At 47.0% G+C, this 20,244-nt stretch overlaps 1 protein-coding gene across 3 annotated transcripts in view; it reads right to left on the bottom strand.

Moving 5' to 3' along the window:
- Nucleotides 1–368: 368 nt before the first annotated feature.
- Nucleotides 369–20,244, bottom strand: part of lsm5 (LSM5 homolog, U6 small nuclear RNA and mRNA degradation associated) — a 32,272-nt gene continuing 12,396 nt past the window's right edge. For all 3 annotated transcript variants that reach the window (XM_038809813.1, XM_038809815.1, XM_038809814.1), the window contains one exon: nucleotides 369–624. In XM_038809813.1, the coding sequence (XP_038665741.1) occupies nucleotides 592–624 (33 nt within the window). In that variant the 3' untranslated portion in view covers nucleotides 369–591. The remainder of the gene's footprint in view (nucleotides 625–20,244) is intronic.

The raw sequence follows: 20,244 nt of genomic DNA, 5'->3' as shown, positions 1-20,244 counted from the left end.
TTTGGATGCATCACTATCTAACTGTGATTTAACTCCAATTATAGTCAACTTATCAAATACCTTTCATTTTTTAGCCCATCTGGTGTCTGAACTATCTCCTGTTTCATTCAGACATGGGCAACAACTTCTTGCTCCCCCCCCCCTCCCTCCCCAGAGCATAGATTTAGGCTTTGCTGGAGCAAAATCACCTTTTGTTGAGTGTGGGGATTTTTGGTTTCTCTTCAATGAATGCTGTACTGCAAACTGCTGGCAGTGCAAGATAATAATGGCCTGGCAAGGCCAATAGGGTATCTGGGACTGAGATAAATTATGGAACAAATAGTCTATCTATTTACAAATTGCACACAAGATAAACTGAAACCAAAAAATTAGTGAAAAAGAAAACACTTTTATTTTTTTCCCTTAAAAAATAAATCAAGTATTTCATACATTAAACCATGATTCATCTCACTTCTGAGACATTTCCTTCTACATACAAAGTAAATGTAACTGTCTGGAAATTCAGACAAAAAATAAACTCTCAAGAAACAGAAGTGAACATAAGGAAACACAAGTCGGAGAATCTCAAATCCACTTAGTCAGGGCCTCCATTCATACTTCAGGACCTTCACCACCAGGAATAAGCTGGAATGTTGAAAGAATAGTTATATAAGTAACTTTGACGAGTTGTCACCATCTCCGTTATTTATTACAATTGATAAATTACAGGTAGAGACATTAACCCACAAACCTTGGATACAAAGTACAATCTGCATCACCAGATGACAGATAATTTATATTTATTTGAGCTCATGAACTTGTATAGAAACTCTGCGCATTTTCTATTGAAATTTGTCTTTTTAACCAGCAAAAATGTTGGCCTGGAACAATCCGAGCTCCAGAGCCTCCATTGCTTCTTGGAGCTTGTGATGCTAAAATCCTGCTCACAATCCCACTGGGACCCACAGTTTAGGAACCCCTGAATTAAGGACAATGAAAAAGAGCCTATACCCAAATTGCACATATAGCAGGGGAATGTATAGTGAGATAATATAAAGAGATTAGGTGAGAAATCAAACAAACAATTAGAAAGGCAGAGAGAAACTATGAAATTAAATAGTCAAGGCATATAGATGCTAAATATTTTACAGGTACATAAAAATTAAAGTTGAGATTATAACTCGGCTACTAAGGAATGGGCTGGATATCACAAGTGACAGAAATAACAAATGTTGAACAATTTGCATTCTTCAGTCTCTACCAGCAGATCAAGTGAAAATTACATAATGAGATTAGAAGGTGTAAGATTCCCCTCATCTCTCACTCATAGATAAGGTCTCAGTCCAGTTGAATAGGTATACGAAGCACTTGTTATTTCTTTTAAGAATTTATTTGGTGGATTTGCACAAAATTAAAATCAAAAACTTTTCTGTGAGTACATTGCAATGTCCTTGATGCACTGAAGAGTGAAAGCAAAAACTTCAAAATAATAGTGACTCCAGACTTACAAATTAACAAAGTCATTTTAAAAAAAGGCCTTTTTAAAAGTAATTTTCATGAATGCTTCAAGGATCTCCGACGGCTAAAATTCTTCTCTCTAATCAGTCAAACCAATCACATTCTTAAGGGAATCCTTATCTGGGTTTAGCCCCTTAATTGGTCCTAATTCTCATCTGAGACCCCTTTTATTCATTCAGGAAAGGGTCAGTCATTTAACAGGCGATTGATTCATGTCTAATTAACCAATTACTCCAAATGAATTATCTTTCCCACGACTCATGTTCCAAACTCCCGATGTCACGTCTGGTCTCAGTTACGAGATTGTTTCAAACTCGCTGAATGTACCCTCATATTGCTTTCTTGCAGTACATTTTCCGCAACATTTGAGACAGTCATGGAGAGATTCAAAGGTTTAGCCAATTTTATAACTTACTCATATTTCTACAAATTCAATCATTTTCAAGAATCATTTTTTTCCAGTATATATTCGCTAATATTTTAAGGACCCCCTCTATAATTGTTGAATACAACAGAAGGCTAATGACCATAAGCAGAAGAATAGGGAAAATATTACTGGGGGAGGCAGTGGCGTAGTGGTAATGCCACTGGACTGGGAATCGACGCCCAGACTAATGCTCTGTGGACACTGGTTTTAATCCCATCCAGTGGAATGCAAATTCACTAAATTCTGAAATTCAAAGCTACTCTCAATAATTAAACAATTGTCAACTGTCATAAAGAATAACCCCCATCTTGTTCACTAATGTCCATTAGGGAAGAAAATCTGCCATTCTGCCTTTGTGTGACTCCAAACCCACAGCAATATCTCTTAAATGCCCTGCTGAAATACCCCAGTATGACGTTTAGTTGTATCAAATTCTGCAAGCCATTCCGTTGGTTCAAAGTGCTGCAGAAATGTTAATGAAGGGCAGCAGGGTGACGCAGTGGTTAGCAATGTTGCCTCATGGCACTGAGGTCCCAGGTTTGATCCCGGCTCTGGGTCACTGTCCGTGTGGAGTTTGCACATTCTCCCTGTGTTTGCGTGGGTTTCACCCCCACAACCTAAAAAGATGTGCAGGGTAGGTGAATTGGCCACGCTAAATAACTCCTTAATTGGGGAAAAAAAAATGAATTTCCTACTCTTAAAAAAAAATGTTGATGAAAATTGAAACTGGCAACGACCTAGGCACTGGAAACAATGGAACACCCAGCCCCATCACCCCACAAAGTCTTCCTTACTAACATCGGGTGGGGACTTCTACCAAACATTGGGAGGCCGTCCCACAGACTGGTGAAGCAACAGCCTGACGTTGTCTGGAAGGTATGTCTCAGTGAACATGACTATGTCCCAATCATCACCATCCCTGAATAAGTCATGTCCTGCCAGAGGCAGCACAATCAGAGAAACACAGAATTGTTATCATAGAATTTACAGTGCAGGAGGCCATTCAGCCCATCGAGTCTGCACCAGCTCCTGGAAAGAGCACCCCACCCAAGGTTAACACCTCCACCCTATCCCCATAACCCAGTAACCCCACCCAACACTAAGGGTAATTTTGGACACTAAGGGCAATTTATCATGTCCAATCCACCTAACTTGCACATCTTTGTACTGTGGGAGGAAACCCACGCACACACAGGGAGGACGTGCAGACTCCGCACAGACAGTGCCCAAGCCGGAATCGAACCTGGGACCCTGGAGCTGTGAAGCGATTGTGCTATCCACAATGCTACCGTGCTGCCCACACAATGCTACCGTGCTGCCCACATAATGCTACCGTGCTGCCCACCTTATGGCATAGGAGGCGGCCATTTGGCTCGTCGTGTCTACACCGGCTCCCAAATAAGCATCATGGTTTGGTGCTATTCTACCAGCCTTTTCCCCATATCTTTGTTTAATGTTTCCATTCAACCTCTTCATTCGCCTGAGGAAGGAGCTGTGCTCCAAAAGCTAGTGATTTGAAACAAATTTGTTGGACTTTAACCTGGTGTTGTAAGACTTCTTACTGTACTCACCCCAGTCCAACGCCGGCATCGCCACCTCATCGTTTCTAATCAAGAAATCTATTGCCCCTCTTGAATCATTCAACTGGACCTACCTCCACCACACTCCAGACCGTGCAATCCACAAACAAACCATTTGTTGCATGAAAGAGTGTTTTCCTCCCATCATATTTTCTTATTTTGCAAATCATTTTACATCTGTACCCTCTCGTTCTTGGTCTTTTTACAAGCAGGAAGTTTCTCCTTATCCACTCTGTCCAGTCCCTTTAGGATTTTGGACATCTCTAACAAATCTCCTCTGGGCTTTCACCGCAGCACAACTCATCGACATCGCTAAAACAATTTGGTGTTTGAACCAACAGGGGATCCAAACGCCTTCTTCGATAACACAAGAAGATTTTTCCATGGGTTAGATGATGTAGAGGAGGTAGAACTGATCATAATGTCCTTAGTCCCAGCTATATGCTCCACCTCAAGCCAAAAATGTAGCCGGGGGACCGTAGAAGAAATGAAGGTAGAAATTTTAACTGCTGTGGGATATGACAGAGGGGACCTAGTGGACGGCCAGAATAAGTACAGGCAAACGAAATGGGAACTGCATTGTATGCGGTTTGAGTCTAATTTACTGAGGACATCTGTTCTTACTCTCAAGGGAGTGCAGTGAAGGTTTACCAGTCTAAATGCAGGGATGGCAGGACTATCATATGAGGAGATTGACTAGGTTAAGAACAAAGAACAAAGAAAATTACAGCACAGGAACAGGCCCTTCGGCCCTCCCAGCCTGTGCCGATCCAGATCCTTTATCTAAACCTACTTTCCAAGGTCTACTTCTCTCTGTTCCCTACCCGTTCATATATCTGTCCAGATGCATCTTAAATGATGATATCGTACCCACCTCTACCACCTCCGCTGGCAAAGCATTCCAGGCATTCACCACCCTCTGCGTAAAAAACTTTCCACGCACATCTCCTTTAAACTTTTCCCCTCTCACCTTGAAATCGTGACCCCTTGTAATTGACATCCCCACTCTTGGAAAAAGCTTGTTGCTATCCACCCTGTCCATACCTCTCATAATTTTGTAGGCCTCAATCAGGTCTCCCCTCAACCTCCGTCTTTCTAATGAAAACAATCCTAATCTACTCAACCTTTCTTCATAGCTAGCACCCTCCATTCCAGGCAACATCCTGGTGAACCTCCTCTGCACCCTCTCTAAAGCATCCACATCCTTCTGGTAATGTGGCGACCAGAACTGCATGCAGTATTCCAAATGTGGCCTAACCAAAGTCCTATACAACTGTAACATGACCTGCCGACTCTTGTACTCAATACCCCGTCCAATGAAGGCAAGCATGCTGTATGCCTTCTTGACCACTCTATCAACCTGTGTTGCCACCTTCAGGGTACAATGGACCTGAACTCCCAGATCTCTCTGCACATCAATTTTCCCCAGGACTCTTCCATTGACCATATAGTCTGCTCTTGAGTTAGATCTTTCGAAATACATCACCTTGCATTTCCCTGGATTGAACTCCATCTGCCAACTCTCCAATCTATCTATATTTTGCTGTATTCTCTGACAGTCCGCCTCGCTATCTGTAACTCCACCAATCCTAGTATCATTTGCAAACTTGCTCATCAGACCACTTATACCTCCGTCCAGATCATTTATGTATATCACAAACAACAGTGGTCCGAGCACAGATCCCTGTGGAACACCACTAGTCACCTTTCTCCATTTTGAGACACTCCCTTCCACCACTACTCACTGTCTCCTGTTGCCCAGCCAGTTCTTTATCCATCTAGCTAGTACACCCTGAACCCCATACAACTTCACTTTTTTTTTCATAGAATTTACAGTGCAGAAAGAGGCCATTCAGCCCATCGAGTCTGCACCGGCTCTTGGAAAGAGCACCCCACCCAAGGTCAACACCTCCACCCTATCCCCATAACCCAGTAACCCCACCCAACACTAAGGGCAATTTTGGACACTAAGGGCAATTTATCATGGCCAATCCACCTTACCTGCACATCTTTGGACTGTGGGAAGAAACCGGAGCACCCGGAGGAAACCCACGCACACACGAGGAGGATGTGCAGATTCCGCACAGACAGTGACCCAAGACGGAATCGAACCTGGGACCCTGGAGCTGTGAAGCAATTGTGCTATCAACAATGCTACCGTGCTGCCCATCAACCTGCCATGGAAAACTTTATCAAATGCTTTACTGAAGTCTATGTATATGACATCTACAGCCCTTCCCTCATCAATTAACTTTGTCACTTCCTCAAAGAATTCTATTACGTTTGTAAGACATGACCTTCCCTGCACAAAACCATGCTGCCTATCACTGATAAGTCTATTTTCTTCCAAATGTGAATAGATCCTATCCCTCAGTATCTTCTCCAATAGTTTGCCTACTACTGACGTCAAGCTCACAGGTCTATAGTTTCCTGGATTATCCCTGCTACTCTTCTTAAACAAAGGGACAACATTAGCAATTCTCCAGTCCTCCGGGACCTCACCCGTGCTCAAGGATGCTGCAAAGATATGTGTTAAGGCCACAGCTATTTCGTCCCTCGCTTCCCTCAGTAACCTGGGATAGATCCCATCCAGTCCTGGGGACTTGTCCACCTTAATACCTTTTAGAATACCCAAAACCTCCCCCTTCCTTATGCCGACATGACCTACAGTATTTAAGCATCCATCCCTAGCCTCAACAGCCATCATGTCCCTCTCCTTGGTGAATACCGATGCAAAGTGGGCCGATCCTTTCTCTAGTTACCCTCTTGCTCCTTATATACGAATAAAAGGCTTTGGGATTTTCCTTAACCCTGTTAGCCAAAGATATTTCATGACCCCTTTTAGCCTTCTTTATTGCACGTTTGAGATTTGTCCTACTTTCCCGATATTCTTCCAAAGCTTCATCACTTTTGAGTCGCCTCGATCTTATGGATGCTTCCTTTTTCATCTTAGCTAGTCTCACAATTCCACCAATCATCCATGGTTCCCTAATCATGCCATTTCTATCTCTCATTTTCACAGGAACATGTCTGTCCTGCACTCTAATCAACCTTTCCTTAAAAGACTCCCACATTTCAAATGTGGATTTACCCTTAAACAGCTGCTCCCAAACCACATTCCCGAGCTCCTGCCGAATTTTGTTACAGTTGGCCTTTCCCCAATTTAGCATTCTTCCTTTTCTTTGTCCATAAGTATTCTAAAACTTATGGAATTGTGATCGCTATTCCCAAAGTAATCGCCGACTGAAACGTCAACCACCTGGCCGGGATCATTCCCCAATACCAGGTCCAGTATGGCCCCTTCCCGAGTTGGACTATTTACATACTGCTATAAAAAACTCCTGGATGCGCCTTACAAATTCTGTTCCATCTACGCCTCCAACACCAAATGAGTCCCATTCAATGTTGGGAAAGTTAAAATCTCCCATCACAACCACCCTATTGTTCCTACATTGTTCTATAATCTGTCTACATATTTGTACCTCTACTTCACGCTCACTTTTGGGCGGCCTATAGTAAAGTCCCAACAATGTTACTGCACCCTTCCTATTTCTTAGCTCTGTCCATTTTGCCTCAGTGCTCGAATCCTCCATCGTACCCTCCTTAATCACAGCTGTGATATCATCTCTGCCCAGTAATGCAAATCCTCCACCCCTTTTACCTCCCTCTCTATCCCTCCTGAAGCATCTATACCCTGGGATATTTAGTTGCCAGTCTTGACCATCCCTCAACCAATTCTCAGTAATACCAATAACATCATAATCCCAGGTACTCATCCAAGCCCTAAGTTCATCTGCTACACTTCTCGCATTAAAACAAATGCACCTCAGACCACCTATCCCTTAGCGATCATCATCTCTTCCCTGTCTACTATTCCCCTTAGTCACAATGAGTTTATTATCCAGTACCTTACTGGCTTTAGTTGCTGCTTCTTTACTGACCTCCAACTTCCTAATCTGGTTCCCATCTGGTTAGGATTGTTCTCACTGGAGTTCAGAAGAATGAGTGGGGATCTCATTGAGACATATAAAATTTTAACACGACTGGTTCGGGGGGGGGGGGGGGGGGGGGGGGGGGTTGATCTCCATTCGGGCCCACAGGGAGAGAGGGGAGCAGAGAGGAAGGGAGAGATTGGTGGGGGAGATGGTGAGGGTGGACAGGAGGTACGCGGAGGCCCCGGAGGAGGAATTGCTGAGGGAGCGGCGCAGCCTTCGTGCTGAGTTCGACTTGTTGACCACCAGAAAGGCGGAGGCTCAATGGAGAAAGGCTCAGGGTGCGATGTACGTGTATGGGGAGAAGGTGAGTAGGATGCTGGCACACCAGCTCCGTAAGCGGGATGCGGCTAGGGAGATTGGTGGAGTTAAGGACCGGGGAGGAAATGTGGTGCGGAGGGGGGTAGACATTAATGGGGTCTTCAGGGACTTTTATGAGAGACTATATCGGTCCGAACCTCCGGCGGAGATGGGGCGCTTTTTGGACCGGCTGAGATTCCCGAGGGTGGAGGAGGGACGGGTGGAGGGTCTGGGGGCGCCAGTTGAGCTTGAGGAGCTGGTTAAAGGGATAGGGAACATGCAGTCGGGGAAGGCGCCGGGGCCGGATGGGTTCCCGGTTGAATTTTACAAGGCGTATGCAGACCTGCTGGGCCCCCTGTTGATTAGGACCTTCAACGAGGCGAGGGAGGGGGGGCTTTGCCCCCGACGATGTCTCGGGCGCTGATATCCTTGATCCTTAAGCGAGACAAGGATCCCCTGCAGTGTGGGTCATACAGGCCGATCTCACTCCTGAATGTGGACGCCAAGTTGTTGGCAAAGATCTTAGCCACGAGGATAGAAGATTGAGTGCCGCAGGTTATCCACGAGGATCAAAGGGGGTTTGTGAAGGGGAGGCAGCTGAACACTAATATACGGAGGCTCTTGAACGTTATTATGATGCCGGCGGTGGAAGGGGAGGCGGAGATAGTGGTGGCGCTAGATGCGGAGAAGGCCTTTGATAGGGTCAAGTGGGGGTACTTGTGGGAGGTGCTGGAAAGGTTCGGGTTTGGGGAGGGGTTTGCCAGTTGGGCGAGGCTGTTGTATGAGGCCCCGATGGCGAGTGTGGCCACGAACAAGAGGAGGTCGGAGTATTTTCGACTATACCGAGGGACGAGGCAGGGGTGTCCCCTGTCCCCCCTACTTTTTGCGCTGGCAATTGAACCCCTGGCTATGGCGCTGAGGGAGTCGGGGGATTGGAGGGGGCTGGTCCGGGGTGGGGAGGAGCATCGAGTGTCGCTCAATGCTGATGACCTATTGTTGTATGTGGCGGACCCGGTGGGGGGAATGCCGGTGGTGATGGGGATTCTCCGGGAATTTGGGGATTTCTCAGGGTATAATTATATAGAATTTACAGTGCAGAAGGAGGCCATTCGGCCCATCGAGTCTGCACTGGCTCTTGGAAAGAGCACCCTACTCAAGGTCAACACCTCCACCCTATCCCCATAACCCAGTAACCCCACCCAACACTAAAGGCAATTTTAGACACTCAGGGCAATTTATCACGGCCAATCCACCTTACCTGCACATCTTTGGACTGTGGGAGGAAACCGGAGCAAACCCACGCACACACGGGGAGGATGTGCAGACTCCGCACAGACAGTGACCCAAGCCGGAATCGAACCTGGGACCCTGGAGCAGTGAAGCAATTGCGCTATCCACAATGCTACCGTGCTTCCCTAAGCTTAACTTTGGGAAAAGCGAGCTGGGGGACCAGGAGGGGGGGGATTGGGAGGCTCCCACTGAAAAGGGCGGAGAGGAGCTTCAGGTACTTGGGGGTTCAGGTGGCCAGGAGCTGGGGAGCCTTGCATAAGCTAAACCTCAAGGCTGGTGGAGCAAATGGAGGAGGAGTTTAAGAGGTGGGACATGCTGCCACTGTCTTTGGCGGGTAGGGTGCAGTCAGACGGTGCTCCCGAGATTTCTGTTCCTGTTCCAGTGCCTCCCCATCCTTATCCCGAAGGCCTTTTTCAGGCGAGTTAACAGGAGCATTACGGGGTTTGCGTGGGCACACAGGACTCCAAGGGTGAGACGGGTGTTCTTGGAGCGGGGGGGGGGGGGGGGGGGCTGGCGTTGCCCAACCTCTGTGGGTATTATTGGGCAGCCAACGCAGCGATGGTGCGTAAGTGGGTAATGGACGGGGAGGGGGCGGCATGGAAGAGGCTGGAGATGGCATCCTGTGTGGGTACGAGCCTGGAAGTGCTTGCAACGGTGCCGCTGCCGCTCCCTCCGACGAGGTATACCACGAGCCCAGTGATGGCAGCTACCCTCAAGATTTGGGGGCAATGGAGGTGGCAGAGGGGAGGTGGGGGCCTCGATGGGGTCCCCGGTACGGTGGAATCACCGGTTTGTTCCGGGGAGAATTGATGGCGGGTTCCTGAGTTGGCACAGGGCAGGTGTCAGGAGGCCGGGGGACCTGTTCATAGACTGGAAGTTTGCGAGCCTGGGTGAGCTCGAAGGGAAGTTCAGGCTCCCCCCGGGGAACACCTTTATGTACATGCAAGTAAGGGCGTTTGTCAGGCGGCAGGTGGAGGGGTTCCCCCTGCTGCCGCCGCGTGGGGTCCAGGATAGGGTGCTCTCGGGGGTATGGGTTGGAGAGGGGAGGATCTCGGAAGTGTACCAGGTGATGCAGGAGGTAGATGAGGCCTCGGTGGAGGAGCTGAAAGATAAATGGGAGGAGGAGCTGGGTGAGGTGATTGAGGAGGGGATGCGGGCGGATGTCCTAGAAAGGGTTAACTCCTCCTCTTCGTGTGCGAGGCTTAGCCTCATACAGTTTAAGGTACTGCATAGGGCTCAAATGACCGGGACAAGGATGAGCCGGTTTTTTGGGACCGAGGACAGGTGTATTAGGTGCTCAGGGAGCCCAGCAAACCATGTCCACATGTTCTGGGCATGCCCAGCGCTGGGGGAATTTTGGAAGTGTGTAGCAAGGACGGTATCGAGGGTGGTAGGATCCAGGGTCAATCCAGGCTGGGGACTCGCAATATTTGGGGTTGCAGTGGAGCCGGGAGTGCAGGAGGCAAAAGAGCCGGTGTTCTGGCCTTTGCGTCCCTAGTAGCCCGGCGGAGGATTCTTCTTCAGTGGAAGGATGCGAGGCCCCCAAGCATGGAGGCCTGGATCAATGATATGGCAGGGTTCATCAAATTGGAAAAGGTGAAATTTGCCCTGAGGGGGTCAGTGCAGGGGTTTTTCATGAGATGGCAACCATTCCTAGATCTCCTGGCAGAACGGTAATAACAAAAGGTCAGCAGCAACCCGGAGGGGGGGGGGTTGTCTCTTTGTTTTTGTTTTGGGTTGAATATCTGTTTTTTGCCAATGACGGGCGTTAATTTATTGTTTCTCTTTTGTATTTACGGTGGGGGGGGGGGGGGGGGGGTCTGTTTTTTTTTGTTCTTAGAATTTTCTGTTATTGTTTTCTTTTTTGTGAAAATGTGAAAATTTGAATAAAAATTATTTTAAAAAAATAAAAATAAAATTCTAACAGGACTAGATAGGGTAGATGCAGGGAAGATGTTCCCGATGGTTGGTGTGCCCAGAATCAGGGGTCACAGTCTGACGATTCAGGGTAAACCATTTCAGACAGAGATGAGGAGACTTTTCTTCACAGAGAGTGGTGAGCCTGTGGAATTGATTACCACAGGAAGTAGCTAGATATAGCACTTGGGGCAAATGGGATCAAAGGTTATGGGGAGAAAGCAGGATTAGGCTAGTTGGATGATCAGCCATGATTGTGATAAATGGCAGAGCAGGCTCGAAGGGGCAAAAGGCCTCCTCCTGCTCCTATCTTCTCTGTGTCTATGAACCAACAACCATAATCACAGCCCCCCCAGAGCAGCTCTGAAGCCAGGATGAGTCAGGCCCCACATGCCAATTATTTCACAGTGCTAGACCTCAGCAACGGCTTCTGGTCAATTCCTCTCGACTGGCAGTGCTAGTACAAGTTTGCCTTAACTTTCACGGGCAGTAATATACTTAGACATGCATGCCACAGGGCTTCCATAACTCACTCTCTATATTTCACCAGGTACTCACAAAGGGTCTGGAAGGCTTTTCAAAAGCCATATGTTTGGTTCAGTATGTAGACGATCTTCTCCAGGCCGAAACCAGAGGGGAACATCTTAAACGGTTGAAGGAATTGTTGAACCTCCTCACTATGCTCAGCCTAAAAATCAACCCCAAGAAAGCCCAGATTATGAGATCACAAGTCTCATACTCGGGGACAGTGGTGACCGAGAGAAGCACGAAATAGAAAAGTGGATTGAGTCGGTAACATGCCTTCCTCTGCCAAAGAGAGTGAGCTCATTGCACTTCTTTCTGGGGTGGTGGGGTACTGCCAAAACCACATCAATAGTTTTGCCACCAAAGCTGCCCCCCTTTCCACATGACCACAAGAGCAGAATTAGGCCACTCGACCCAACGAGTCCACTCAGCCAGTCAATCATGGCTGATATTTTCTCATCCCCATTCTCCTGCCTTCTCCCCATAACCCCTGATCCCCTTATTAATCAAGAACCTATCTATCTCTATCTTAAAGACATGCAGTGATCTGGCCTCCACAGTCTTCTGTGACAAAGAGTTCCACAGATTCGCCACCCTCTGGCTGAAGAAATTCCTCCTCATCAGTTTTAAAGGATTGTCCCTTTAGTCTGAGATGGTGTCCTCTGGTTCTAGTTTTTTCTACAAGTGGAAACACCCTCTCCATGTCCACTCTGTCCAGGTCTCGCAGTATCTGTACGTTTCAATAAGATCTCCCCTCATCCTTCTGAACTCCAACGAGTACAGACCCAGAGTCCTTAACCGCTCCTCATACGACAGGTTCTTCATTCCAGGGATCATTCTTGTGAACCTCCTCTGGACCCTCTCCAATGCCAGCACATCCTTCCTTAGATACGGGGCCTAAAACTGCTCACAATACTCAATGGGGTCTGACCAGAGCCTTATACAGTCTCAGATGTACATCCCTGGTCTTGTATTCTAGCCCTCTTTAGATGTTCCGGGGTTCAGAATAGAGGGAGGTAAAAGAGGAGGATAAGTGACACATAATTAGGGAGTGCACCACAGCTGCAGAAAAGGAGGTAGTTGAGGAAGGTTTGCCGACTGAGTCAGTGTGGGTGGAAGTCAGAAACAAAAAAGCAGCAGTCACTTTATTGGGACTTTTCTATAGACCCCCCGATAGAGAGGGATTGAGAGAGAGATAGAGGAACAGATTTGGCGGCAGATCTTGGAAAAGTGCAGAAGTAACTGAGTTGTTGTCATGGGTGACTTCAACTTCCCTAATATTGACTGGAACCTCCTTAGTGCAAATGGTTTGGATGGAGCAGATTTTGTCAGGTGTGTGCGGGGTAAAGGATTCCTGACTCAATATGTAGATAGGCCGACTCGGGGGGGAGGCCATATTGGACTTATCGGCAACGAACCAGGCCAGATGTCAAATGTCTCGGTGGGAGAGCATTTCGGTGACAGTGACCACAGCTCCTTGACCTTTACCAGAAATGTAATGTGGGGATTGTTTAAGGAGCGCTTGCTGTGAGTGCTGAATAGTTTTGTCCCACTGAGACGAGGAAGGAATGGTAAGGTGAAGGAGCCTTGGATGACAAGAGAAGTGGAGCTTCTAGTCAAGAGGAAGAGGAAGCTTACTTAAGGTTGATGAAGCAAGGATCTGAATCGGCTCTGAAGAGTTGCAAGGTACCCAGGAAGGAACTCAAAAATGGACCGAGGAGCTAGAAGGGAACATGAAAAAGCCCTGGCGGGAAGGATTAGGGGAAACCCCAAGGCGATCTACACTTATGTGAAAAATAAGAGGATGATCAGAGTGAGAGTAGGGCCGATCGGGGATAGTGGAGGGAGTTGTGCCTAGAGTCTGAAGAGATGGGGGAGGCCCTAAATGAATACTTTGCTTCAGTATTCACTAGAGAGAGGGACCTTGTTGCCCGTGAGAACAGTGTGAACCAGGTTAATAGACTCGAACATGTTGATATTAAGAAGGAGGATATGCTGGAAATTTTGAAAAGCATCAGGATAGCCAAGTCCCCTGGGCCAGACAGGATACCCACAAGGATCTGTTCCGGGAACTCTGCTCTTTGTGGTTTTTATAAATGACTTGGATGAGGAAGTGGAAGGGTGGGTTAATAAGTTTGCCGATGACACGAAGGTTGGGGGAGTTGCAGACAGTGTTGAGGGTTGTTGCAGGTTACAACAGGAGATTGACAGGATGCAGAGCTGGGCTGGGAAGTGGCAGATGGAGTTCAACCTTGATAAATGTGAAATGATTCATTTTGGAAGGTCAAATTTAAATGCTGAATACAGGGTTAAAGGCAGGATTCTTGGAAGTGTGGAGGAACAGAGGGATCTTGGGGTCCACGGACATAGATCCCTCAAAGTTGCCACCCAGGTCGATAGGGTTAAGAAGGCATATGGTGTGTTGGCTTTCATTAACAGGGGGATTGAGTTTAAGAGCCATGAGGTTTTGCTGCTGCTTTATAAAACTCTAGTTAGACCACACTTGGAATATTGTGTCCAGTTCTGGTCACTTCATTATAGGAAAGATGTGGATACTTTGGAGAGGGTACAGGATGCTGCCTGGACTGGAGGGCATGTCTTATGAAGAAAGGTTGAGGGAGCTATGGCTTTTCTCACTGGAGCGAAGGCAGAGAGGTGACTTGATAGAGGTGTACAAGATGATGAGAGGCATGGATATAGTGGATAGCCAGAGAATTTCCCCCAGGGTGGAGATGGCTGTCACAAGGGGACATAATTTTAAGGTGGTTGGAGGAAGGAAGAGGGGAGATGGCAGACGTAGGTTGTTTACACAGAGTGGTGGGTGCGTGGAATGCACTGCCAGCAGAGGTGGTGGAGTCAGAGTCATTAGGGACATTTAAGCAACTCTTAGACAGGCACATGGACAGCAGTAAATTGAAGGGGTGTAGGTTAGATTGATCTTAGATTAGGATAAATGGTCGACACAACATTGTGGGCTGAAGGGCCTGTACGGTACAGTGCTGTTCATGAATACTGACATTGCATTTGTCTTGTTAACTGCCGACTGAACCTGCATATTAACCATAAGACAATCGTGAACAAGGACTTCCAAGTACCTTTGTGCTTCTGATTTCCTGAGCATTTCCCCATTTAGAAAATAGTCTGTGCCTAAATTCCTCCGTCCAAAGTGCATAGCCTCTCTTTTCCTCGTGGTATTTTATTTGGCACTTCATTGCCCACTCTCCTAGCTTGTCCAAATCCTTCTGCAGCCCCCTTGCTTCCTCAATACTACCTGTCCCTCTACAGATCTTGTGCCATCTGCAAACTTAGCAACAGTGCTTTCAGTTCCTTCTTCCAGATCATTAATGTATATTGTGAAAAGTTGTGGTCCCAGCAGACCCATGGGGCACATCTCTAGTCATCAGCTGCCATCCTGAAAAATACTTCTTTATCCCCACTCTCTGCCTTCTGCCAGTCAGACAATCCTCTATCCATTACCAATGACCAAAGTCAGACTAACCAGCCTATAATTTCCCATCTTCTGCCTCCCTCCCTTCTGAAACAGTGGCCACTTTCCCTTCCTGCCGCCAGTGATTCCTGAAAGATCATCACCAATGCCTCCACAATTTTGTTAGCTATCTCTTTTAGGACCCTGGGATGGAGACATCTGGTCCAGGTGACTTATCCACCTTCAGACCTTTCAATTTCTCCAGAAGCTCTTCCTGAGAATGGTCATTGCACTCACCTCTGCCGCTGGTTTTCCTGGAGCTCTGGCATCCCACTGGTGTCTTCCACCGTGAACACTGATGCAAAGTAACTATTCAGTTTGTCTGCCATTTCGTTGTTTCCCATTATTACTTCCCCAGCCAAATTTTCCAGTGGTCCAATGTCTATTTTTGTCTCTCTTATGTTTTATACATTGAAAAAAGCTCTTCCTATCTTCCTTATGTTACTAGCTAGCTTGCACTCATATTTCATCTTCTTTCCCCTTATTGCTTTTTTAGTTGTCCTCTGCTTGCTTTTAAAGGCTTCCCACTAACCCTCGCCACTTTGTATGTTTTTTCTTTATCTTTTATGCTGTCCTTGACATCTCTCGTCAGCCATGAATGCCGTGTCCTCCCCTCAGCATTTCCTCCTTCTTGAGATGAATTTCTGCTGCGCCTCCTGAATAACCCCAAAAAACTCCTGCCATTGCTGTTCCACTGTCTTCCCTGCTAGGCTCCTTTTCCAATCAACTCTGGCCAGCTCCTCCCTCATGTCTTTGTAGTTACACTCATTTAATTGTAATACCGTTACATCTGATTGCAGCTTCTCCCTCTCAAACTGCAGGGTAAATTCTATCATGTTGAGGTCACTGCTCCCTCAGGGTTAGAACATCGAACATAGAAAAATACAGGACAGAACAGGCCCTTCGGCCCACGATGTTGTGCCGAACCTTTGTCCTAGATTAATCATAGATTATCATAGAATTTACAGTGCAGAAGGAGGCCATTCGGCCCATCGAGTCTGCACCGGCTCTTGGAAAGAGCACCCTACCCAAGCCCACACCTCCACCCTATCCCCATAGCCCAGTAACCCCACCCAACACGAAGGGCAATTTTGGACACTAAGGGCAATTTATCATAGCCAATCCACCTAACCAGAACATCTTTGGACTGTGGGAGGAAACCGGAGCACCCGCAGGAAACCCACAAACACATGGGGAGGATGAGCAGACTCCGCACAGACAGTGACCCAAGCCAGAATCGAACCTGAGACCCTGGAGTTGTGAAGCAATTGTGCTAACCACAATTCTACTGTGCTGCCCTTAAGAATAAATTAATCTACACTCCATCATTCTACCGTAATCCATGTACCTATCCAATAGCCGCTTGAAGATCCCTAATGTTTCCGACTCAACTACTTCCACAGGCAGTGCATTCCATGCCCCCACTACTCTCTGGGTAAAGAACCTACCTCTGACATCCCCCCTATATCTTCCACCATTCACCTTAAATTTATGTCCCCTTGTAATGGGTTGTTCCACCCGAGGAAAAAGTCTCTGACTGTCTACTCTATCTATTCCCCTGTTCATCTTATAAACCTCTATCAAGTCACCCCTCATCCTTCTCTATTCTAATGAGAAAAGGCCTAGCACCCTCAACCATTCCCCGCAAGACCTACTCTTCAGTCCAGGCAACATCCTGGTAAACCTCCTTTGCACCTTTTCCAAAGCTTCCACATCCTTCCTAAAATGAGGCGACCAGAACTGCATACAGTACTCCAAATGTGGCCTTACCAAGGTTTTGTACAGCTGTATCATCACCTCACGGTTCTTAAATTCAATCTCTCTGCTAATGAACGCTAGCACACCATAGGCCTTCTTCACAGCTCTATCCACTTGAGTGGCAACTTTCAAAGATCTGACATCGACCCCAAGATCTCTCTGCTCTTCCACATTGCCAAGAACCCAACCGTTAACCCTGTATTCCGCATTTATATTTGTCCTTCCAAAATGGACAACCAAACCTCACACTTTTCAGGGTTAAACGCCATCTGCTAATTCTCAGCCCAGCTCTACATCCCATCTATGTCACTTTGCAGCCGACAGCAGCCCTCCTCACTATCCATAACTCCACCAATCTTTATCATCTGCAAATTTACTGACACACCCTTCAACTCCCTCATCCAAGTCATTCATGAAAAGCACAAACAGCAGAGGACCCAGAACTGATCCCTGTGGTACGCCACTGGTAACTGGGCTCCAGGCTGAATATTTGCCATCCACCACCACTCTCTGACTTCTATTGGTTAGCCAGTTCGTTATCCAACTGGCCAAATTTCCCACTATCCCATGCCTCCTTACTTTCTGCATAAACCTTACAAATGCCTTACTAAAATCCATGTACACTACATCTTTACCTTCATCCACATGCTCGGTCGCCTCCTCAAATAATTCAATCAGACTTGTAAGGCAAGACCGACCCCTCACAAATCCGTGCTGACTGTCCCTAATCAAGCAGTCTTTCCAGATGCTCAGAAACCCTTTCCATTACTTTGCCTATCACTGAAGTAAGACTAACTGGCCAATAATTCCCAGGTTTATCCCTATTCCCTTTTTTGAACAGGGGCACAACATTCACCACTCTCCAATCCCCTGGCACCATCCCAGTTGTCAGTGAGGACGAAAAGATAATTGCCAACGGCTCTGCAATTTCATCTCTTGCTTCCAATAGAATCCTTGGATATATCCCGTCAGGCCCGGGGGACTTGTCTGTCCTCAAGTTTTTCAAATCGCCCAACACATCTTCCTTCCTAACAAGTTTCTCCTCGAGCTTACCAGTCTGTTTCACACTGTCCTCTCCAACAATATGGTCCCTCTCATTTGTAAATACTGAAGAAAAGTACTCGTTCAAGACCTCTCCTATCTCTTCAGACTCAATACACAATATCCCGCGACTGTTCTTGATCGGACCACCCCTCGCTCTCGTCATTCTCATTTTTCTCACATGTGTAAAAGGCCTTGGGGTTTTCCTGGATCCTACCCACCAAAGATTTTTCATGCCCTCTCTTAGCTCTCCTAATCCCTTTCTTCAGTTCCCTCCTGGCTGTCTTGTATCCCTCTAGCGCCCTGTCTAAACCTTGTTTCCTCAGCCTTACACAAGTCACATCGTATTTACCCTTCCCCCAATTGTCAACCTTGCCATGTTGCACGCACCTATCCCTCTCCATTACTAAAGTGAAAGTCACAGAATTGTGGTCACTATCTCCAAAAGGCTCCCCCACTAACAAATCTATCACTTGCCCTGGTTCATTACCAAGTACCAAATCCAATATAGCCTCCCCTCTGGTCGGACAATCTACACACTGTTAGAAAAGCTTCCTGGACACACTGCACAAACACCACCCCATCCAAACTATTTGATCTAAAGAGTTTCCACTCAATGTTTGGGAAGTTGAAGTCACCCATGACTACTCTGTGACTTCTGCACCTTTCCAAAATCGGTTTCCCAATCTGTTCCTCCACATCTCTGCTGCTATTGGGGGGCCTCCCAACAAGGTGACTGCTCCTTTCCTATTTCTGACTTCAACCCATACTACCTGAGTAGGCAGATCCTCCTCGAACTGCCTTTCTGCAGCTGTTATACTAACTCTAATTAACCACGCCGCCACCACGCCCCCCCCCCCCCCCCCCCCCACACCTCTTTTACCTCCCTCCCTAATCTTTTTGAAACATCTATAACCAGGGACTTCCAACAACCATTTTGTTTCCAAGTTTCCGTGATGGCCACAACATCCCAAGTACCGATCCATGCCTTAAGTTCCTGATGCTTCTTGCGTTGAAGTATACACACTTCAACCCATCTCCGTGAGGTTCCTTCGCCTTAAGTTCCGTAATCAAGTCTGCCTCATTACACATCACCAAATCCAGAATTGCCTGTTCCACAGTAGGCTCTGTCACAAGCTGCTCCAAAAAAACATCTCTCAGACATTCCACAAATTCCATTTCTCGGGAACCACTACCAACCTGATTTTCCCAGTCCACCTGCATATTGAAGTCCCCCATGATTATTGTAATATTGCCTTTTGACATGCCTTTTCTATCTCCCGATTTATTTTCTGCCCCACATCCTGACTACTGCTAGGGGACCTGTACATAACTCCCATCAGGGTCTTTTTACCTTTGCGATTCCTCAACTCTACCCACAGAGGTTCTATGCCTTCTGATCCTATATCACTGCTTGCTATTGATTTAACTTCATTCCTTACTAACATTGCAACCCCACCCCTTTTGCCTACCTGCCTGTCCTTTCAATAGGACATATACATCCTATCGACATATGTCCTTTCAGACTGCCTAAAGAAAAATGCCCTGTGGGAGTGCACCAGCCAGGCATTCTGAGCTATATCCAGCCCCGCAGGTCCCAGCACTACAAGTACCTAACCCAGACCTCCCCTTTGCGCTGCAATTCGCGGCCACAGACAGCACACTTGCAACCATACTTCTGCAGGAGTGCCATGGGAATCTCGGACCAGTGGCCTATGCCTCCTAGCTCCTAACCCAAGTTGAACAGGGTTTCTCAGTGTGCGAAAAGCACTTTTAAGTGGTTACCTGGGCGGTACAATATTTCAGTTACATCTTTTTGCCTAAATCCATTGACCATTCTCACAGAGCACGCCCATTGTTATTCTAGATGGCCAGATTAAGGACGGGGCGGTTAGTCAAAACGGTATAGCACTGTACTTTCATGCTCCAGGACCACAACATCGCAGTAAAACATACCCGAGCCCCCACCTTCCTTGTAACCAACTTGAACTGCAGAGGGAAACGCAACTTGAGCTACAGAGGGAAACATCATGAGTGCCAAGTAATGGCAATAAATGGCCCCATTTGTTCCAAAAGAGATGGGGGGAGGACCCAGGGAAGCAGACAAAATATTTGTAGATGGATCCTCTTGGAGATCAGGAACAGAAAGACAGGATGTGGCATCTATGTGGAAGACATGCCTCTGTAAAGCTTCCCACCCAGATGAGCGCCAGGCGGCAGAGTGAGCAGCCATAGCTTACGTGGTCAGCCACCCTGGCCAGTTCCCCACACCGACGGACAGACACATGGACAGCATGCATGTCTGCAATAGTTTAATTGACTTCCTGCCACCTTTGGAAGCTTGAGGATTCTTCTTGGCAGACAAAAAACCTTTACCATCTGCACCCCTGAATAAATATATTTATTCAGACTGCCCAAGGCCATGAGTAC

The sequence above is a fragment of the Scyliorhinus canicula genome, chromosome 10 (assembly GCF_902713615.1).
Source record: "Scyliorhinus canicula chromosome 10, sScyCan1.1, whole genome shotgun sequence".
NCBI lineage: Eukaryota > Metazoa > Chordata > Chondrichthyes > Carcharhiniformes > Scyliorhinidae > Scyliorhinus > Scyliorhinus canicula.
This window is presented reverse-complemented; position numbering and strand designations above follow the sequence as displayed.